Source organism: Notothenia rossii, assembly GCF_949606895.1.
Source record: "Notothenia rossii genome assembly, chromosome: 3".
NCBI classification, from domain to species: Eukaryota; Metazoa; Chordata; class Actinopteri; order Perciformes; family Nototheniidae; genus Notothenia; species Notothenia rossii.
In genome coordinates, this window is record NC_136901.1 from 5,950,790 (window position 1) to 5,972,974 (window position 22,185).

Below are 22,185 nucleotides of genomic sequence, written 5' to 3' on the forward strand. Positions count from 1 at the left end.
GTCAGCTGAACAAAGTTTCTGTAATTGAAAATGTGAGTTCATGAAGTTGAGGTGTCAAATGATGTGTAAGCAGTAGCAGAACTCCCACTGGTAGAACCGATGCACTTCCTGAATTGTAGTGAGTTGTTTCTATACCAAATGTATATGGATGGAATAATCACATCCACTCAATGCTCCTAATATGATCTACTGTACGTGATCAGTGGAAGTTTACACACACAAAGGCACTAACCTGGTATATTCACAGAGAGGGGGATGGCACTAATATTCTTTCTTTGTGTGTTTTACATACGAGCACTGAATGGAACCAAAACAGGGAAGCTGCTGTTCTTTAGTGCTCTAAGGGATTAGATTGGGCATTATGGCGTGATCCTTTAATGTTGAAGCATTGAGGAAAGGTGTGTGTGTGTGTGTGTGTGTGTGTGTGTGTGTGTGTGTGTGTGTGTGTGTGTGTGTGTGTGTGTGTGTGTGTGTGTGTGTGTGTGTGTGTGTGTGTGTGTGTGTGTGTGTGTGTGTGTGTGTGTGTGTGTGTGTGTGTGTGTGTGTGTGTGTGTGTGTGTGTGTGTGTGTGTGTGTGTGTGTGTGTGTGTGTGTGTGTGTGTGTGTGTGTGTGTGTACATCTTATATAACACTGTCATTGTAGTCGAGCAGACATGCCTTTTTGTGTATCTTTATGTTATTGTGACACAGTAGCTCAATTCCTTTCAAACTGGAAGTGTGTTTTCCATGAGTGTGTACATGTGTTCATACTAAGCCATGTGCCAGCATCTTCCTCTGTGATGAGCCTGTGTGTGTGTGTGTGTGTGTGTGTGTGTGTGTGTGTGTGTGTGTGTGTGTGCTAAAGGAGGCAGGCTGTCTGTAGGAGCTAATGGCGTTAAGGGAAGATGCACAGCAACAATGGAGCTCGTCTTTCTGCCCCCGCACACACACACACACACACACACACACACACACACACACACACACACACGCTTGCGCTCCATTGTGGGGTAATCTCCCACTGCCCAGATAAGTGGGTCACTATTTGTAAAGGCAGAATATGTGTCCATAAATACACCACAGCTCTGCAGAGAGGATGTGTGTAGGTGATATTTGGTATAAAGCATGTTTTACCCAGTGTGTGCATAGGGGTACACCGGGGAGTTGGGTGTGGTGGTGGGTGGGTGGGTGGGTGGGGGGGTTGATACGAAGCTGGTGGGCGGGAGCTTTTTAGCCATTAATGCTGGTGACACAATGAAAGTGACAAGGCAGAAGGACCTAATTGCACCCCTCTTGTCTTTAACGATTGGGGGGGCAATCTCTCCCAGTCCTTGAGCGTCTCTCAACAGTTTGACGCCGTCCTTCTCTCTCGTCTTCCCACATTTCTTTCTCCCTCTTCCATGTTCCGTCTTCGTTTCCCCCGGGGTTTGTTTCATTTCGTCTTAAAAACAGAGCATCGTCCTTCACGGGGCAGGGATGCAGAGAGGGGGAGGGAGCAGATAGAAATGTACACAGAGCAAGAGGGACAGTAGTGGCGAGCTCAGCGTCCGGCGGTCGCCCTCTCCTCGCCGTCTGCAAAGGTGATTGATGGCGGCGGTAGATTGTTTTGCTAATTGGCGACGGGCCTCCTCGTTTTCACCGTTTGTTCAGTGTCAGCGCTCTCTTGATTTGTCCCTGTGGTTATTATCATGTTGACTGTTTGTGTTTTTCATCAGGAAATCAACCGACTGTTGGACCGACTGCGCACTGACGACCCCCCCGCCAAGATGAGCCAAGTTCACTTCAAGTGTGTGTGTGTGTGTGTGTGTGTGTGTGTGTGTGTGTGTGTGTGTGTGTGTGTGTGTGTGTGTGTGTGTGTGTGTGTGTGTGTGTGTGTGTGTGTGTGTGTGTGTGTGTGTGTGTGTGTGTGTGTGTGTGTGTGTGTGTGTGTGTGTGTGTGTGTGTGTGTGTGTGTGTGTGTGTGTGTGTGTGTGTGTGTGTGTGTGTGTGTGTGTGTGTGTGTGTGTGTGTGAATGGACACATCATACTCTAGCTGGGTACGGGGCAGTGTTGGAGTCTGGGATTAAGCAGTCTTTGTTTGACAGCCTGACACTGGATTAAGGGGTGACAGTTGGTGTGTGTGTGTGTGGATGCGTCCCAGTACATGGTGGTTTGCCATGAGCCATTTGTGCCGGAGCAGAGGTGAGTTTTAAACATGATTTTGATGGAAATTCCACCTCAATTTATTGTAAAAGTTGTCCAGATTGCTAGTAATCTTAATGCGACTATTTACTCACTTTTACAGAGTTATGTAACCGGGGCTATAAAGCTACAAACCAGGCAGTGTAAACATGTCAACATTACTGATTACTGCCAAACTTAAATGAACATTTTCTCAATTTAACTTGAATTAGAGTTAAAACAGAGCATCAGAATAAATGTTATATTCTAAGAGAATACATTCTGATGCAATCCCCAACATTTTGATTATTAACTGTAAGAAAGAAATGCATTTATTTTGTATTTGAAAAGAGTTACTCTGAAAGATGTCACCGGTAAATTTACAGCACTGATTGTGTGTCAGCTTTCATAGACGGGTTCAAAGCGACATATAGACAAAAACAACAGAAACAAAAAAGGTTTCCAAAACATGTAAATCCAACCCAGAGTTCAGTTCAGTAACAGCTTTGTTTTGGAACAGACCCGGCACGGTTAGGGACATTAATATATTAAGTAAGGGGGCTGCACCTCATGATTTTCATTATTGATTAATATGTTGGGTTTTTTGGTTCATCAGTCTCAGCCTGTCCCACTGGGACGCTGATGCCCCGCCCACTGTGTGCGCGGGGCATACACATGATTGGTTAATGTCACTGTCAATCTACATTTGATCATTTATGTATTATAGCGATCTCAGCATCAGCTACATAATTAACAAACATCAGGTTTAGTCATGTCCCACTCTGCTGAAGTAGGGAAGAGGTTGTTAAGATTTCCCTATTCTTATTACATGTCTTTATATTTCATTATGATGCTGTTGTAATCAATTGACATCCAGGGCGTTGACCTGTGACCCCTGTGAGGGGAGTGTTGTTGCTCTCTATCGATTCTGTTATTTATGGGTCATCATGTTAAAAGCTCATAGTTGCGGTCCGTTACACCAAAAACACAGTATTGCTTAGTTCGACTACGCTTATCTAGTTGGCATCTTTGGAATAATACATTTTATATTTTGTATCAGAATTCCTGATGATCCACTTAATGCAACAGTTAAAAATGTCAAACCTATAAGAATTCAATTTAGGCCTGTAAAAAGCTTGTTTAGTCGACAACATGTCAAACAAAATAGATGTTAGTAGTCAATTAGTTTTCCGTCAGTTCAGTAACTAAACAATATTTACATATGTTCTATCTGCTTGACATTATTTATTTGAGCAAAGTAAAGTGAGGCAAAATAAAGATCGAGTGCTATTTTACTCAATTTGTTCCAGCTATACTTACTTGTCAGGTGTGTGAGAACAGGTGTGTGTATGTGGTGAATAAGCGTATGGTGTGTACGGAGACAAATTCACACACAGTACAAATACACATGCAAGCTTCATAGAGAGGTGCCAGAGGGAGGAGGAGGTCCGACAGCGTTTTCATTTGGTCTGATTGGGAATTGATACTAAAATGGGACAGATGGAGATTTTTCAGCATTTTAAAGTGCAGCCAGGTCCTGACAGCTCCATGATACAATGGCGGCGGGACTCTCACAGATAGGTCGCCATGGTAACAGATGGATGGCTGCAGAAGAAGCCACGGGGAGCGAGCGGGGGGAAACTTCTTCAGCGAGTCCCGGCCGCCGGTTTCGGCCTCCGTCGCTTTGGAGGAAGTCAACCAAGAGTGGGAGCTCCATCTGTCTCACTCCTCGTCGCACTTTCATCTGTGCCTCCCCCTTGTCTTCCCCAGTGGAATGACTGTGTTTGTGTTTGTGTCAGCGGGATTCTAAAATGGGTGAGCGGAGCTATTCTGCATATCAGAGTGCGGCGCTAACGAGCCACGGCGTCCTCTGATGAGCTTGTTTGTGCCGCCGTTTGTTTTTGTATAAATGTAAATGGGCTTTGTGTGTGTGTGTGTGTGTGTGTGTGTGTGTGTGTGTGTGTGTGTGTGTGTGTGTGTGTGTGTGTGTGTGTGTGTGTGTGTGTGTGTGTGTGTGTGTGTGTGTGTGTGTGTGTGTGTGTGTGTGTGTGTGTGTGTGTGTGTGTGTGTGTGTGTGTGTGTGTGTGTGTGTGTGTGTGTGTGTGTGTGTGTGTGTGTGTGTGTGTGTGTGTGTAGCTCATGGCCAGTGCACATGTGTAATTCAGACGTTAGTGTTTTCTCTAATAGATGTAAATGTGATGCATGTGTGTACCTCTGAATTCAATTTAAGGGAATGTGAGTGATGGTGTTTGTGAGCTTGCACTAGATGTAGCAATAAGAATGCAAATTGGTGGTGTGTGTGTGTGGATGTGTGTGTACAGTATATGTGTGTGTGTGACCGTGGCAGAGGTTAACGAGAGCGAGGCGACAGTGACAGAGGAGTGTGTTATAATGATCCCAGCTAGTCCTTGGGCTTGTGTGTGTGGAGGAAGCACAGAGTAAACATTGAACTTCTCTCCTTTCTGTCTTTTTTAGTTTAGTTTTTCTCACACAGACACTTTATTTTTTGCGTTGAAGCTTTGTAAAAACTACAAGAGACATTTTGAGGAGAATTATGTTCTCGGCCTCCACCTGAGGTCGCTTTTTCAGCATCAAGTTGAGAGACTGAAGGAGAAAAGTGACAACTGCAACACAGTCAGATATAACATACGTTTCATCTTAGTTAAATAGGTTTTATAAAGTGCAGAAATAATATAACATTATTTTGGTAAGTTTTAATCAAAAGGGTCTTAAGCTTTCCCTCTGGAGCAATTTGGGTTTTAGTGTCTCGCTCAAGGATACATCAATTCCTGTTTTAAGTAGAAATAGAGTGAGAAGTAATTGACCAAAGCCAATTCTGTACAGCGGGGAAAAAACCATGAAGCTACGTTGGAGATTCGAAAATGACACAAACAACATGATTTCTCTGATTAAAAAACCAAACAGGAAATGTCCCTTTGCTCCCTCCCCTGTGATCTCCCTCTCCTCGCATCATGCAGGTCCTCCTCTCTTAGCCACCTGCTATCAAAAGCCTCCTCTTCTTTATCTCCTGCAGCTTTGTCTCTGCGGCTAAACAGCCACGGTTCAGATTATTAGAGACCCTCGCTCTGTTTCATCTCTATCTGCTCCTCTATCTGTATCTCCCGCTCTCTTCTTTTGTCCAGCGGCTAGATTGGGTGGTTGAGAAAGCAGGTAGATAAAGGCTGAAGTAGCCACCTGCGTCCCAAACACACACACTCACAACCCCACACACACACATGTTTACTCTGATGTTTGGCAGGGCTACCTGTAAGCTAATTTGTATCCCTATCAGTGCAGCCCGGAGGGAAAAAGCTAATTTATTTTGAAGAGCTAGAAAGGATTGGAGTTTGGTGTGTGTGTACCGTGATATGTTTTATGATTGCATGCCACCTCTTGTAAGATGTGTGTGTTTTGTTTTGTTGACAGCACCATGACAAGGGCGGTGGAGTTTCCAGGGGACTGGGGACCTCTGGGTATCCATGTGATCCCCTACTGCTCCTCTCTCAGTGGACGGTAAACACACACACACACACACACACACACACACACACACACACACACACACACACACACACACACACACACACACACACACACACACACACACACACACACACACACACACACACACACACACACACACACACACACACACACACACACACACACACACACACACACTCTACCCACCACCTGTCATCAGACATTTGAAGGAAAGGCAGATGGCTATGTTGACTCACACAGTAGCAGGGCTCAAGTGTTGGCATGTCATCATATATGTTTACCTCCTTGAATCCATATTTACTATATGTGTGTTTGTGTTGAAAGGACCCTGGGCCTGCACATTAAAGGCATTGAGGAAAACAGCCGCTCCAAGAGAGAGAACCTCTTCAAACCGGATGAGTCCATCGTCCAGATCAACGACACGCAGCTACAGGACAAAACCTTCGCTCAGTACGTACCATGGTCCCCAACACAGATATCCAAGCAGGGAGAAACCAATGAGATCAGACACCAGTAGCAAATTGTTTTTAATACGATTTTACGAATGTGAATCCATTCCTTCGATTAGACGACTGTTTGGTTGTTTTAGTCTTAGGTGTTTTTGTTGTCCAAGGCATTTTATAAAGTCACGAAGTGGCGAGATCAAGATATTTTCCAACTTGCACCATACCCAAAAATGGAAATAAGTGTTTCTTTATTAGAGAGGAATGGGATTGGGAGCTTAAACAAAATCTGAAAGATTGTGTTTGTTCTGCACATTGTCCGCCATTGTAGCGAGACACCCATCACCAGTTTGCCTCCTTTTATCAGCCAAAGACAAATCGCTCTGTTCCCTTCCTATCTCACCATCTACTTCCACAAAGGAGTGTATACACATGTCTCTCCGACACACACACACACACACACTACAACCTGCCGTCCCCATTCTTTTTTTTATTTTCTCTGTCCTCTTTGTGGCGAATGGGTCCATTTAACCGCATCCCACTGAGTCGCCTGTGTTGTGTGGATGTTGTGCTGATAGCAGTCTATTAAAGCCTGCGATAGGAGCCTGCTGTCGGCGTATCCCCATCTGACGGGGGCCGCAATGTCCCCGAACCAGCAGGAAGAGTCTCTCCGTGCTTGATCTAAATTGAAACGGCTCTATTAAGGATGCACAGGCCTCACTCTCTGCTTTCCAATCGTCTGCGTTCTGCCTCTTGGTCTCTTTTGCTGTTTCGGCTGAAGTGATGTCATTATAGTTTGAGTGAAAATGACTTTAGCTACATATTTTTAAGCCTTGCTAATTTCTTCAATTTTGCTTCCAAAGGGCACAGGAAGTGTTCCGCCAGGCCATGACGTCGTCCTCCCCCGTGCGTCTGGAGGTCCTCCCCCTGGCCAACAAGCCACGCTACGAGAAGAGCCTGATAGGTCAGCTGTTCACCGGCGACGCCAAAGACGCCCCGGACAAATTAAAGAGTCCGATGTTGCTCCGCGCTAAAACCGACTCCAAGCCAGAACCCAAAAGAGACACCAAACCCAACACCAACCTGGGGGTGCGGCGAGCCGACGCGCGGGCCAGGGCCCCGGAGACTCATGTGGCGAACCCCCCTGCGGAGCTCCGTCGTGGGCCCGGCTCCCTGGAGAGAGGCTCTTCTTCTCCTTCTTCCAGGGCAGAGAGCTCCTCCCCTCCCAGGACCAGAAGCCAGAGCCCCCAGAGCAGCAGGAGCCCCCTGCCCGGCCTGGGAAACCTCACCGGCAGGAAGGGCGGAAAGAAGTTAAAAATTGACCTGAAGAAAGGTAAATGTGCAGCTGAAGTGTTTGAGTTCCTAATACTCATCATGGGAAGTACTTAACAGAAGCCTGCTTTACAAACTGTGGGCGTGGGCTTTGAATGATGTGGGGGACTTTATCTTCCAGGTTTGTTTCTGATGATCTTGTGTAAAGCTGATTTTAAGTCCTGGATGTTATGCGGATCGATTTTTGAAATCAAAGATCTAGTCCCGTGTGAAACCGCTGCAATCGTGAAGATATTTCTCCATTCCTGATCCTTCAGTCTGGGTGTTTCGCTTTAGATTCCAGACTGAGACTGTCTGGCTTCCCGCCTGCCTTTCTCCATTATCCCTCTAAAACACATCAGAGCTGCAGCGCCGATGTGTTGATAGCACTGGAATAGGTTTGTAGGGCTGTGAATAGGCTCTGTTCTAGCAACCTGTAGCGCTACGGGGCATTGAAAGGAGAGCTGTAATTGGGCAGCATGCACACACTTGCTACAGGTACCCGGAGAAAGAGAAGGCAGAAAGATATCCAGATGAAAGGAGGGGAGAGATTGTATTTCCACTCAAAGCTTCTTTCACACACTTTTATTGTTTATTCCTTTCTTTCCCCAACACCTTTTCATTTCTCCTACTCTTCCTCCTTTTGTTAGATTCCCTCCCTTGTCTACCTCTATCCCTTTCACCTGATGCAAGATCAGAGCAAAGGATATTATGGGGTTCTAACACCCTCTCCCTTGGCAACAGGCTCTTTCTCTGCGTGATTGACAGGCGGTGAGGTTTAGGTGCGCTAATGTAGGGCAGGCAGAGGCTTAGCTCGGAGACCAGATAGCATCGCTCACCGCCTCTAGTATGCCACGCCGGCTTATGCCACACACACACACACACACACACACACACACACACACACACACACACACACACACACACACACATACACATACACATACACATACACATACACATACACATACACACACACACACACACACACACACACACACACACACGGAGCATGGCACATTTCACTCATGGCTTGGGGCTTGTGAGGCCGTGAAAAAAAGGAGAGGGTGGAGGCTCCGGGTGTTGATGGCTTGTGTGTGTGTGTGTGTGTGTGTGTGTGTGTGTGTGTGTGTGTGTGTGTGTGGCCTTGGAAAAACACACACTTGTAAATGTATACACACAGATAAATGCAGGCTCACACCCACAAGGAAAATCTTTGTGGAAATCACGTCGCACCCCAGGGAGGGAAGCTAAAGATGGGAATAATGTCCCTCAGGTTCCTCTCTCTTCTTCTTCTCTCCCCCTCCCGCCTTCCCTCCATCTTCTCCCTCCACTTCCCTTCATCAGCCACCATTCGGCCTGCTCACACGTGAAATTAAAGGCTGTCTAATCCGGCTAGCAGAGAAGCCTCCTTTGGGGTCTCGGAGGCAGAGCCAGGCAACAAACCCCTCAGAGGAAAACAGACACTTAAACGGTAGTTAATGTGGAGGGAGATGCTTAAAACACACACTGGGTTCAGCGGGAGGAGAGAAAACTGAGGAGAAGGGGAAGAAAAAAAGTGTACATTTAATTGAAACTTAATTAAAAGTAGTCAAATTTGCCCTGGATGTATGTCCCTAATACTCTCCGTGACTGCCTTGTCCCCCTGTAGGCACCGAGGGTCTGGGCTTCACCGTGGTAACCCGGGACTCGTCTGTCCACGGGCCGGGACCCATCCTGGTGAAGAACATCCTGCAGCGCGGAGCAGCTGTCAAAGATGGCCGCCTGCAGCCCGGAGACCGCATCCTGGAGGTAAGACTGAAATGTTGATCCCCAACAGAGTAAAAAAAAAGCAGAAGTGTCTGTTAGCAGGAACAGGAAACACATCGTAATTAGGAGCAGAGAGCTGCGGCACACGTACTGAGGAGGATTTATACACCCTGCTTTAATACGTGTGTGTGTGTGTGTGTGTGTGTGTGTGTGTGTGTGTGTGTGTGTGTGTGTGTGTGTGTGTGTGTGTGTGTGTGTGTGTGTGTGTGTGTGTGTGTGTGTGTGTGTGTGTGTGTGTGTGTGTGTGTGTGTGTGTGTGTGTGTGTGTGTGTGTGTGTGTGTGTGTGTGTGTGTGTGTGTGTGTGTGTGTGTGTGTGTGTGTGTGTGTGTGTGTGTGCGCGTGCAGGTGAATGGAGTAGACATGACAGGCAGGAGCCAGGAGGAGCTGGTGGCCATGCTGCGCAGCACCAGGCAGGGCGAGAATGTGTGTGTGGTGGTGGCACGGCAGGAGGACATCTTCCTGCCTCGGGAACTGGTAAGAGAGTGTGAACATAAAAAAACATCAGCACCCACCATCACACATTTTCCCAAAGTCTATCGTTTGTCGTCACTTTTCCTGTCTTTTTCCTTTTTCTCTCTCAGAGGACCTAACCTCTTGGTGTTGATGCCCTTTTCCTATAAACACCCCCCCACACACACACACGCCCAGAGCACGCTCCGGCCTTCCTGTCCCCCTCTGCTCTGTTGACACAGCGATGCCACAGGAAGTCACATACACGCAGGAAACGCACAGCCAAGTCCGCGCATGTCGACACGCCGCGAGCGCTAAGTGACCGCTAACCTGCCGGGGTCAGAGGTCAGCGTCACGGCTGTGAAACCGACACAGCGTGACTGCACCTCACTGGGGACGTTTGATCAATAAACACACTCTTTTTAACATACACACCACACAGCCAGGTCCCCCCGCTCTCTGTAAATGATGTTTTTCGCCTCGCTGCTATTCTCTAACCCTCTGTCCTCCGTGGTTATTCTGATTATTCCCTCTCCGCCGCTTCAAAGAGCTCCGAGGAAGAAGCGCGGGGCTTTGTAGTGACTGATGCATATTCACACCTTAAAGTGGCTGCTAACACACACACTCACACACTCCTAGTCCTTGATAGAAAAACTTCTCACACACACAGACATCACACAATCTTTAAACAGGCGAGTTACTGCTTCCGAAAATAGTTTGCCCTCATTAATGGCCCCGCGGTGTTGGCATAACAAGTGCACTTTGAAGAGGCTTCATCTAACACTTGCTTGTATTTGGGCATTAGTTACTTAAAAAGGGAGGAGAGGGGGGTGAGGCAGAATGAGAGAGAGCCTTCGTTGCCCCGTGAGAGATGTGGCCCTTATCTGCAGCACAGTCCTCCACCTCAAAGACAGTTTGATGTCCCCTAAACACACACACACACACACACACACACACACACACACACACACACACACACACACACACACACACACACACACACACACACACACACACACACACACACACACACACACACACACACACACACAAGTCCTGTGCAGACCCTCATAGTTTGAAGGATTACTCAAATGAACAGACGCTGAAACTCCCATGTCCAAACACACATAGTATACGGCAAAGAAAGACGTAGTAAAAAACACCCTCCTACAAAACAAACCAAAAACACTAGTTCCCTTCCTTGCAGGTTTTAATTGCTCCACTCTTATTCCTGCTGCTCTTAAGTAGTAAATTCTAGTGGGAATGCATTTAGAGCACTAGCAAACAGCACCTAGCGACGATACACTCGCATAAAAGCTATATTGATGATGGAGACGCATTAAGTCGACGCGGACACCTGCTTTCCCTTTCGTACGGAAACGCCTGTGCGTAGGTGTCCGTCTGCATTTCTTGGTGGAGATGCTTATAAATATTTATCAATGTTTTAGATGCTGTGGTCTCTTGTACAAACTTAGTCCCTTCATCTACCATAATTCTGTTTTGTTTATAAAAATAATAAGATGCAAATCAGTAGTTCATTAGCACAGTTTTAAATTCAGGAGCTGCTGAGAATAATTGGCTGAACTAAAAGTTTTTCTTTCACTCTTTCTGCTACAGATCATGAATTTCAAATATTGTTTAGTCGCATATATTAAGGTTTTAATTGAGTCTTTGACAGGATCATCTTTACCAACAGAAAGTGTTCACTTAATACTATAAGTTTGGTTTATTTTAATTAACTGTCAGGTTTGATAGTTTTCACTTATTGCAGAGAGAAGCGTTATGATGTGCTGTGGTTTCATCTTGGAAATTCTGTGTCTCATTTTTCCAGCTTTTTTGAAAATGCTCAGCAAATTTGGAGAACCCTTAACCAGCAATATTTGAGATGGATACACCCGTTTCTTGGTCATGATTTTCACCTACATGTGAGCATGGACATGACAAAGACTTCAGGGAAAGTCAAAGTTAATGTCTCACAGCAAAGCTTCTTAATGATTGTTAAATCCAACATCTGGCTAAAACCTGAACCGGGAATTCACTGAGTGATGCTGCTAATACTTAACTAAGGAACGCATGGAGATTGGAGGTCAGCTGAGCCCTGGAGCTGGTCAGAGGTCAGCGCGGTCCCAAATGACACTTCAGCAGGACAGAAAGTTGCTGACACAGCAGATTTTCCCCGGGTCAGTAGGTTAAAAGGCTGGTGTTTGTTCTCCCTTCACCATCCTGCTGCCAACCCGCAAGATTTATACTCTTTTTCAACCTCCTTGTTCGAGCAAAGTGGACTTTGAGAAGCTGAACTGCTGATTGATTGGTTTCAATAGAGAGGGGTATTGATGTTTCATGAGCAGCTTCTGTTGAAGCACACAGTGGTCTCTTTCAGAATAACAGCAAAGCTGGGGGAATTAGCCTCATCATTAAAGATAGAAACAGACGAGGACTGTCTTCTCCGTCTCCCGTACTCTCACGCGGCCTCAGAGTAATTAAAAAGTGATAACTTCTTATCACACTTTCATTACTGTCAGCATTTCTCCCTCGTTTTGTTTTGAGAGTCTCTTTTTTTGTGGGTGAAAGTGTGTGTGTGTAGAATAATGTCAAGGACAGGATGGGGGGGGTCACGCTGCACATGGTCCACCCCTCCGCTGAGAGCAATAGGCCAGCTCACAGGAAGCAGGGTCGTGAGGCAGCTTTGATTTTTATTCATCCCATTCTCTGTCAGTCTGTCTTAGAGCTTCCCCCTCCCCCCCCCCCCCTTTTCCCAAATAACTGGAATCATCCCCACAATCAGTCATTTCACTTTCCTTTCTCCCCATTGTGCGGTAAAGGTGTACGGCGGCAGACATTAAGGCGATTAATTGGCAGCGGCGTGGTTTGCCGTCGGAGCGCGGCGAGATCTCATCTTAATTGAATGTCGCTCTCACCGCTAATCCCGCCGCTTTGAAACCCCCCATTTAGAAATCCTCAGCGACAACAGGCTCTGTGTGTAATCGCTGTGTGTCACCCCCCCCCCACCCTCACCACCACCCATCCTTTCTTCACCACCCACCCTGGGGAAAGAAAAAGCTCCTTTTTTTTCCTCATTTGGGTGTTGAAGAGGGTGGTCTCTCCTGGCTTAAGAGCTTGTTAAAGAGCTTAGGGCTAACAGAGGGGGTCGCAGAGGGGAGCCCCCCCTTGGGGACAATCGGCCCCCAAGGAGAGGACTTCAGAGAGGAGTGTGAGAGAGTGAGTTTGGACCACCACTGAGCTTTAAATAGATTTCAATCGGATACAAAAAAAGAGCGTGTTCACTTGCATTTGATAACTTCCCAGAGCCGCTGCGCTGTGATCCGTCCACCTCCACCCTGTGTGTTATTCAGCTCCATCACAGAGGTATTTAAAACCTCCCTGGGTGCCACCTGACTCCTCTCAAGTGTCTCTCGGGCAGGAAGTGGCGGCTCGTCTTTGTAATTCCTCTCGGTTTTGAGTAACAGCCTTGTTGATAAAAATAAGCCCTGACTGAAAGTCTTGTATTGTACTGAAATAGAAAACAGATTCCTGGACTCGTTTAGCTTGATTTAACGTGTTATCAGCATATCAAGGAAGTGAATACGAGCAGCGGCTGAGAGGTGATTATCAGAGACAGAGTTCAATATAAACCTGAGTGATGAAGAAACCTGAAACCTGCAGTGCACCTACTCTCTCAGTAATATAGACTCTTACATTTTTTAATTAGGGCAAAGGGGTGATGTCATTTTAATACATTTGTACCTAGTTAATTGAACTTTAGCCTGGGTTAAGATCATGTGTTCATCGGTGTGTCCGTCTGCAGCTTTCAGGTGCCCCATCTCTGGAGAGACCTTGCAGACCATTTACATACACACAAACCTGTTCTAACTCTACAGGAAAGGGAAAACCCCAAAACGCATAGTACGTAACTCCTTTAATGAGTATGTGTGAAACCAATATTGTTGCTTATTTAAATTTCAATGTGTGCACCGACCAGAAACCAGTTTAAATTGACGTTTACTGTAACTGTGACGAGACCTTGCTTTCCTTAAATATAGTTGTCCAAAATCAGATATCAGTCATTTGAACTAGTTTGTTATGCTACGCACAAAATTCTTTATTATTCCACCGGGTTATTTTGCACCTCTTCTTTTCCCACATTCCACATCGCACAAACTCCATTCAAAAATCAAAATGTTCAGCTCGGTCGGGAATCGATGGCTATTACTTTTCTTATTTATAACTTTCATAATTCCAGAGATACATCCCATAATACATCACATTTTTAACATGGAAGTCAATGGAGAAACTCTTCAGACTTGAACAATCTTCATGCAACTTCAACTGCTAACTGCTCCTTCATACTTTCACTCAGAAACCTCATTCCAACTTTAAAATGTTACACATCTTTCTCTCATTATTCGTGGAACACAACTTTTAAATCTGATACGTACGTCTAGAAATATTAAACATTGTTCAGACCTTCGTAAAGAGGCCTTCTTCAGATTTTAGAGTACCTGATGTCACAGCTAGAGTGGAGGACAGATTTACTTTTGCCTTCATATTTTCTTTTAAACCTGCCATAATTCCCAAACCCTACATTCCTGAGACATATTTTTTCATGAGAAACGTAGGAAAACATCTCGTAGCTTGAAAAATTAAAATAAATTAAGCAACATAATTAAACAAGATGCCTCTTGAGGGCATGAAGTGACAAAAACTTTCAACATGTCTCCATTAAACCCCATTGTAAGTTCAGCCTCAATCTGAAAAAAAAAGGCCACATTATTAACCCGAAAGTACACAAAAAGTACACTTCAGATGCTCAAGTTCCTTGACATGCTTCACGCTTTGAAATTTCACCGATATCTGTTGAGGTTCTTCAACAAAACGTTCACATGTAAGAGGTTTATCTCTCATTCAGAACAATGAAAATGCTCTCCTCTCACTGATTACTGCACATCACCATGGAAACCTTTGATCTCTGGACACGTCGTTAGCTCAAATATAAACACCTGTGTCATGGAACACGATGATGTCATAACTCATGCTCAGAGCAGCAGACTTCAGATGATGGTTAATGGTCCTGCCCTCAACAGCTCTACGTCAATTATGGTGTGTCATCATATGCCGGCAGTTTCCATGGAAATCCCTCGCCATAAAAGACGATGTCGCTATACATACTAATTAAAAAAAGTTTGGATAGTCATAAAAACCATTTAAAAATATGGCACAAGCTTTAAAAAGGAACAACCTTTTTAAAAGCTTGTGCTACATTTTTAATGGTCCTTTTGACTATTACAAACTTTCAGGTTGAGGCTCTATAACAGGGGTCTGCAACCTTTTTGACCAAAGGAGCCAAAACCCTTTTCCACAAAAATGTTTGAAAAAGAAAAATTATTTTAAAAAGTTTGCAATAGTCATAAGGACCATTAAAAATGTAGCACAAGCTTTTAAAAAGAAAAAACCTTTTTAAAAGCTTGTTCTACATGTTTCCTGTCGTTGCTTACCGTCTGCGTCGGACCACTCTCTTGCGTCTGCGAGCAGCCAGGGACTTCTTCTGAGGTCTCCTGCGTCTGCGCACGGGGCGAGCGGCTTGTCTGCGTTTGCTTGGCATCGTCAAAAAACGTAAACTCTGTGGAGGAACGGGGGGTCTATTTGCAAACTTTCAGGAGAGGCTCTATGATGTCACCGATGATGTCATCACATTCCGCATGACATCATGGTTGATGACGTCAAGGCTGATAACGTTGTCACTGATGAAGACATCCCATTCTTTTAAGCTTTTAAAATGACATCACCGATGCAGACTGTGATGACATCATCGGCAATGACATCATCTGCAACGTCATGCAGAATGCGATGACATCATCCGTGACATCACAGAGCCTCTCCAGAAAGTTTGCAAATAGACCCCCCATTCCTCCACAGAGTTTACGTTTTTTGACGATGCCAAGCAAACGCAGACAAGCCGCTCGCCCCGTGCGCAGACGCAGGAGACCTCAGAAGAAGTCCCTGGCTGCTCGCAGACGCAAGAGAGTGGTCCGACGCAGACGGTAAGCAACGACAGGAAACATGTAGTACAAGCTTTTAAAAAGGTTTTGCCTTTTTAAAACTTTGTGCTTCATTTTTAATGGTCCTTATGACTATTGCAAACTTTCAGGTTGAGGCTCTATGGCAGGGGTCTGCAACCTTTTTGACCAAAGGAGCCACAACCCTTTTCCACAAAAAAATGTTTGAAAATGAAAAAAATAAAAATTATTTAAAAAAGTTTGCAATAGTCATAAGGACCATTAAAAATGTAGCACAAGCTTTTAAAAAGAAAAAACCTTTTTAAAAGCTTGTACTACATGTTTCCTGTCGTTGCTTACCGTCTGCGTCGGACCACTCTCTTGCGTCTGCGAGCAGCCAGGGACTTCTTCTGAGGTCTCCTGCGTCTGCGCACGGGGCGAGCGGCTTGTCTGCGTTTGCTTGGCATCGTCAAAAAACGTAAAATCTGTGGAGGAACGGGGGGTCTATTTGCAAACTTTCAGGAGAGGCTCTATGATGTCACCGATGATGTCATCACATTCCGCATGACATCATGGCTGATGATGTCAAGGTTTAAGCTTTTAAAATGACATCACCGATGCAGACTGTGATGACATCATCGGCAACGTCATGCAGAATGCGATGACATCATCCGTGACATCAAAGAGCCTCTCCAGAAAGTTTGCAAATAGAGCCCCCGTTCCTCCACAGAGTTTACGTTTTTTGACGATGCCAAGCAAACGCAGACAAGCCGCTCGCCCCGTGCGCAGACGCAGGAGACCTCAGAAGAAGTCCCTGGCTGCTCGCAGACGCAAGAGAGTGGTCCGACGCAGACGGTAAGCAACGACAGGAAACATGTAGCACAAGCTTTTAAAAAGGTTTTGCCTTTTTAAAACTTTGTGCTTCATTTTTAATGGTCCTTATGACTATTGCAAACTTTCAGGTTGAGGCTCTATGGCAGGGGTCTGCAACCTTTTTGACCAAAGGAGCCACAACCCTTTTCCACAAAAAAATGTTTGAAAATGAAAAAAAGAAAAATTATTTTAAAAAGTTTGCAATAGTCATAAGGACCATTAAAAATGTAGCACAAGCTTTTAAAAAGAAAAAACCTTTTTAAAAGCTTGTACTACATGTTTCCTGTCGTTGCTTACCGTCTGCGTCGGACCACTCTCTTGCGTCTGCGAGCAGCCAGGGACTTCTTCTGAGGTCTCCTGCATCTGCGCACGGGGCGAGCGGCTTGTCTGCGTTTGCTTGGCATCGTCAAAAAACGTAAACTCTGTGGAGGAACGGGGGGTCTATTTGCAAACTTTCAGGAGAGGCTCTATGATGTCACCGATGATGTCATCACATTCCGCATGACATCATGGCTGATGATGTCAAGGTTTAAGCTTTTAAAATGACATCACCGATGCAGACTGTGATGACATCATCGGCAACGTCATGCAGAATGCGATGACATCATCCGTGACATCACAGAGCCTCTCCAGAAAGTTTGCAAATAGAGCCCCCGTTCCTGCACAGAGTTTACGTTTTTTGACGATGCCAAGCAAACGCAGACAAGCCGCTCGCCCCGTGCGCAGACGCAGGAGACCTCAGAAGAAGTCCCTGGCTGCTCGCAGACGCAAGAGAGTGGTCCGACGCAGACGGTAAGCAACGACAGGAAACATGTAGCACAAGCTTTTAAAAAGGTTTTGCCTTTTTAAAACTTTGTGCTTCATTTTTAATGGTCCTTATGACTATTGCAAACTTTCAGGTTGAGGCTCTATGGCAGGGGTCTGCAACCTTTTTGACCAAAGGAGCCACAACCCTTTTCCACAAAAAAATGTTTGAAAATGAAAAAAAGAAAAATTATTTAAAAAAGTTTGCAATAGTCATAAGGACCATTAAAAATGTAGCACAAGCTTTTAAAAAGAAAAAACCTTTTTAAAAGCTTGTACTACATGTTTCCTGTCGTTGCTTACCGTCTGCGTCGGACCACTCTCTTGCGTCTGCGAGCAGCCAGGGACTTCTTCTGAGGTCTCCTGCGTCTGCGCACGGGGCGAGCGGCTTGTCTGCGTTTGCTTGGCATCGTCAAAAAACGTAAACTCTGTGGAGGAACGGGGGGTCTATTTGCAAACTTTCAGGAGAGGCTCTATGATGTCACCGATGATGTCATCACATTCCGCATGACATCATGGCTGATGATGTCAAGGTTTAAGCTTTTAAAATGACATCACCGATGCAGACTGTGATGACATCATCGGCAACGTCATGCAGAATGCGATGACATCATCCGTGACATCACAGAGCCTCTCCAGAAAGTTTGCAAATAGAGCCCCCGTTCCTCCACAGAGTTTACGTTTTTTGACGATGCCAAGCAAACGCAGACAAGCCGCTCGCCCCGTGCGCAGACGCAGGAGACCTCAGAAGAAGTCCCTGGCTGCTCGCAGACGCAAGAGAGTGGTCCGACGCAGACGGTAAGCAACGACAGGAAACATGTAGCACAAGCTTTTAAAAAGGTTTTGCCTTTTTAAAACTTTCTGCTTCATTTTTAATGGTCCTTATGACTATTGCAAACTTTCAGGTTGAGGCTCTATGGCAGGGGTCTGCAACCTTTTTGACCAAAGGAGCCACAACCCTTTTCCACAAAAAAATGTTTGAAAATGAAAAAAAGAAAAATTATTTTAAAAAGTTTGCAATAGTCATAAGGACCATTAAAAATGTAGCACAAGCTTTTAAAAAGAAAAAACCTTTTTAAAAGCTTGTACTACATGTTTCCTGTCGTTGCTTACCGTCTGCGTCGGACCACTCTCTTGCGTCTGCGAGCAGCCAGGGACTTCTTCTGAGGTCTCCTGCGTCTGCGCACGGGGCGAGCGGCTTGTCTGCGTTTGCTTGGCATCGTCAAAAAACGTAAACTCTGTGGAGGAACGGGGGGTCTATTTGCAAACTTTCAGGAGAGGCTCTATGATGTCACCGATGATGTCATCACATTCCGCATGACATCATGGCTGATGATGTCAAGGTTTAAGCTTTTAAAATGACATCACCGATGCAGACTGTGATGACATCATCGGCAACGTCATGCAGAATGCGATGACATCATCCGTGACATCACAGAGCCTCTCCAGAAAGTTTGCAAATAGAGCCCCCGTTCCTGCACAGAGTTTACGTTTTTTGACGATGCCAAGCAAACGCAGACAAGCCGCTCGCCCCGTGCGCAGACGCAGGAGACCTCAGAAGAAGTCCCTGGCTGCTCGCAGACGCAAGAGAGTGGTCCGACGCAGACGGTAAGCAACGACAGGAAACATGTAGCACAAGCTTTTAAAAAGGTTTTGCCTTTTTAAAACTTTCTGCTTCATTTTTAATGGTCCTTATGACTATTGCAAACTTTCAGGTTGAGGCTCTATGGCAGGGGTCTGCAACCTTTTTGACCAAAGGAGCCACAACCCTTTTCAACAAAAAAATGTTTGAAAATGAAAAAAAGAAAAATTATTTTAAAAAGTTTGCAATAGTCATAAGGACCATTAAAAATGTAGCACAAGCTTTTAAAAAGAAAAAACCTTTTTAAAAGCTTGTACTACATGTTTCCTGTCGTTGCTTACCGTCTGCGTCGGACCACTCTCTTGCGTCTGCGAGCAGCCAGGGACTTCTTCTGAGGTCTCCTGCGTCTGCGCACGGGGCGAGCGGCTTGTCTGCGTTTGCTTGGCATCGTCAAAAAACGTAAACTCTGTGGAGGAACTGGGGGTCTATTTGCAAACTTTCAGGAGAGGCTCTATGATGTCACCGATGATGTCATCACATTCCGCATGACATCATGGCTGATGACGTCAAGGCTTAAGCTTTTAAAATGACATCACCGATGCAGACTGTGATGACATCATCGGCAATGACATCATCGGCAACGTCATGCAAAATGCGATGACATCATCCGTGACATCACAGAGCCACTCCAGAAAGTTTGCAAATAGAGCCCCCGTTCCTCCACAGAGCTTACGTTTTTTGACGATGCCAAGCAAACGCAGACAAGCCGCTCGCCCCGTGCGCAGACGCAGGAGACCTCAGAAGAAGTCCCTGGCTGCTCGCAGACGCAAGAGAGTGGTCCGACGCAGACGGTAAGCAACGACAGGAAACATGTAGTACAAGCTTTTAAAAAGTTTTTTCTTTTAAAAAGCTTGTGCTACATTTTTAATGGTCCTTATGACTATTGCAAACTTTCAGGTTGAGGCTCTATGGCAGGGGTCTGCAACCTTTTTGACCAAAGGAGCCACAACCCTTTTCCACAAAAAAATGTTTGAAAATGAAAAAAAGAAAAATTATTTTAAAAAGTTTGCAATAGTCATAAGGACCATTAAAAATGTAGCACAAGCTTTTAAAAAGAAAAAACCTTTTTAAAAGCTTGTACTACATGTTTCCTGTCGTTGCTTACCGTCTGCGTCGGACCACTCTCTTGCGTCTGCGAGCAGCCAGGGACTTCTTCTGAGGTCTCCTGCGTCTGCGCACGGGGCGAGCGGCTTGTCTGCGTTTGCTTGGCATCGTCAAAAAACGTAAACTCTGTGGAGGAACGGGGGGTCTATTTGCAAACTTTCAGGAGAGGCTCTATGATGTCACCGATGATGTCATCACATTCCGCATGACATCATGGCTGATGATGTCAAGGTTTAAGCTTTTAAAATGACATCACCGATGCAGACTGTGATGACATCATCGGCAACGTCATGCAGAATGCGATGACATCATCCGTGACATCACAGAGCCTCTCCAGAAAGTTTGCAAATAGAGCCCCCGTTCCTGCACAGAGTTTACGTTTTTTGACGATGCCAAGCAAACGCAGACAAGCCGCTCGCCCCGTGCGCAGACGCAGGAGACCTCAGAAGAAGTCCCTGGCTGCTCGCAGACGCAAGAGAGTGGTCCGACGCAGACGGTAAGCAACGACAGGAAACATGTAGCACAAGCTTTTAAAAAGGTTTTGCCTTTTTAAAACTTTCTGCTTCATTTTTAATGGTCCTTATGACTATTGCAAACTTTCAGGTTGAGGCTCTATGGCAGGGGTCTGCAACCTTTTTGACCAAAGGAGCCACAACCCTTTTCCACAAAAAAATGTTTGAAAATGAAAAAAAGAAAAATTATTTTAAAAAGTTTGCAATAGTCATAAGGACCATTAAAAATGTAGCACAAGCTTTTAAAAAGAAAAAACCTTTTTAAAAGCTTGTACTACATGTTTCCTGTCGTTGCTTACCGTCTGCGTCGGACCACTCTCTTGCGTCTGCGAGCAGCCAGGGACTTCTTCTGAGGTCTCCTGCGTCTGCGCACGGGGCGAGCGGCTTGTCTGCGTTTGCTTGGCATCGTCAAAAAACGTAAACTCTGTGGAGGAACTGGGGGTCTATTTGCAAACTTTCAGGAGAGGCTCTATGATGTCACCGATGATGTCATCACATTCCGCATGACATCATGGCTGATGACGTCAAGGCTTAAGCTTTTAAAATGACATCACCGATGCAGACTGTGATGACATCATCGGCAATGACATCATCGGCAACGTCATGCAAAATGCGATGACATCATCCGTGACATCACAGAGCCACTCCAGAAAGTTTGCAAATAGAGCCCCCGTTCCTCCACAGAGCTTACGTTTTTTGACGATGCCAAGCAAACGCAGACAAGCCGCTCGCCCCGTGCGCAGACGCAGGAGACCTCAGAAGAAGTCCCTGGCTGCTCGCAGACGCAAGAGAGTGGTCCGACGCAGACGGTAAGCAACGACAGGAAACATGTAGTACAAGCTTTTAAAAAGTTTTTTCTTTTAAAAAGCTTGTGCTACATTTTTAATGGTCCTTATGACTATTGCAAACTTTCAGGTTGAGGCTCTATGGCAGGGGTCTGCAACCTTTTTGACCAAAGGAGCCACAACCCTTTTCCACAAAAAAATGTTGAGAAAGAAAAATTATTTAAAAAAAGTTTGTAATAGTCATAAGGACCTTTAAAAATGTAGCACAAGCTTTTAAAAAGGATAAACCTTTTTAAAAGCTTGTACTACATGTTTCCTGTCGTTGCTTACCGTCTGCGTCGGACCACTCTCTTGCGTCTGCGAGCAGCCAGGGACTTCTTCTGAGGTCTCCTGCGTCTGCGCACGGGGCGAGCGGCTTGTCTGCGTTTGCTTGGCATCGTCAAAAAACGTAAACTCTGTGGAGGAACTGGGGGTCTATTTGCAAACTTTCAGGAGAGGCTCTATGATGTCACCGATGATGTCATCACATTCCGCATGACATCATGGCTGATGATGTCAAGGCTTAAGCTTTTAAAATGACATCACCGATGCAGAATGATGACATCATCGGCAACGTCATGCAAAATGCGATGACATCATCCGTGACATCACAGAGCCTCTCCAGAAAGTTTGCAAATAGACCCCCCATTCTTCCACAGAGTTTACGTTTTTTGACGATGCCAAGCAAACGCAGACAAGCCGCTCGCCCTGTGCGCAGACGCAGGAGACCTCAGAAGAAGTCCCTGGCTGCTCGCAGACGCAAGAGAGTGGTCCGA

The 22,185-nt window shown here is 45.6% G+C and overlaps 1 protein-coding gene across 3 annotated transcripts in view; it reads left to right on the forward strand.

The window, feature by feature from the left end:
- pard3ba (par-3 family cell polarity regulator beta a) overlaps window positions 1-22,185 on the forward strand; it is a 133,712-nt gene that overhangs the window by 37,199 nt on the left and 74,328 nt on the right. For all 3 annotated transcript variants that reach the window (XM_079668320.1, XM_079668318.1, XM_079668319.1), the window contains exons 5-10: window positions 1,695-1,765; window positions 5,566-5,652; window positions 5,968-6,093; window positions 6,950-7,419; window positions 9,049-9,188; window positions 9,553-9,681. In XM_079668320.1, coding sequence (XP_079524446.1) covers window positions 1,695-1,765; window positions 5,566-5,652; window positions 5,968-6,093; window positions 6,950-7,419; window positions 9,049-9,188; window positions 9,553-9,681 — 1,023 coding nt within the window. The remainder of the gene's footprint in view (window positions 1-1,694; window positions 1,766-5,565; window positions 5,653-5,967; window positions 6,094-6,949; window positions 7,420-9,048; window positions 9,189-9,552; window positions 9,682-22,185) is intronic.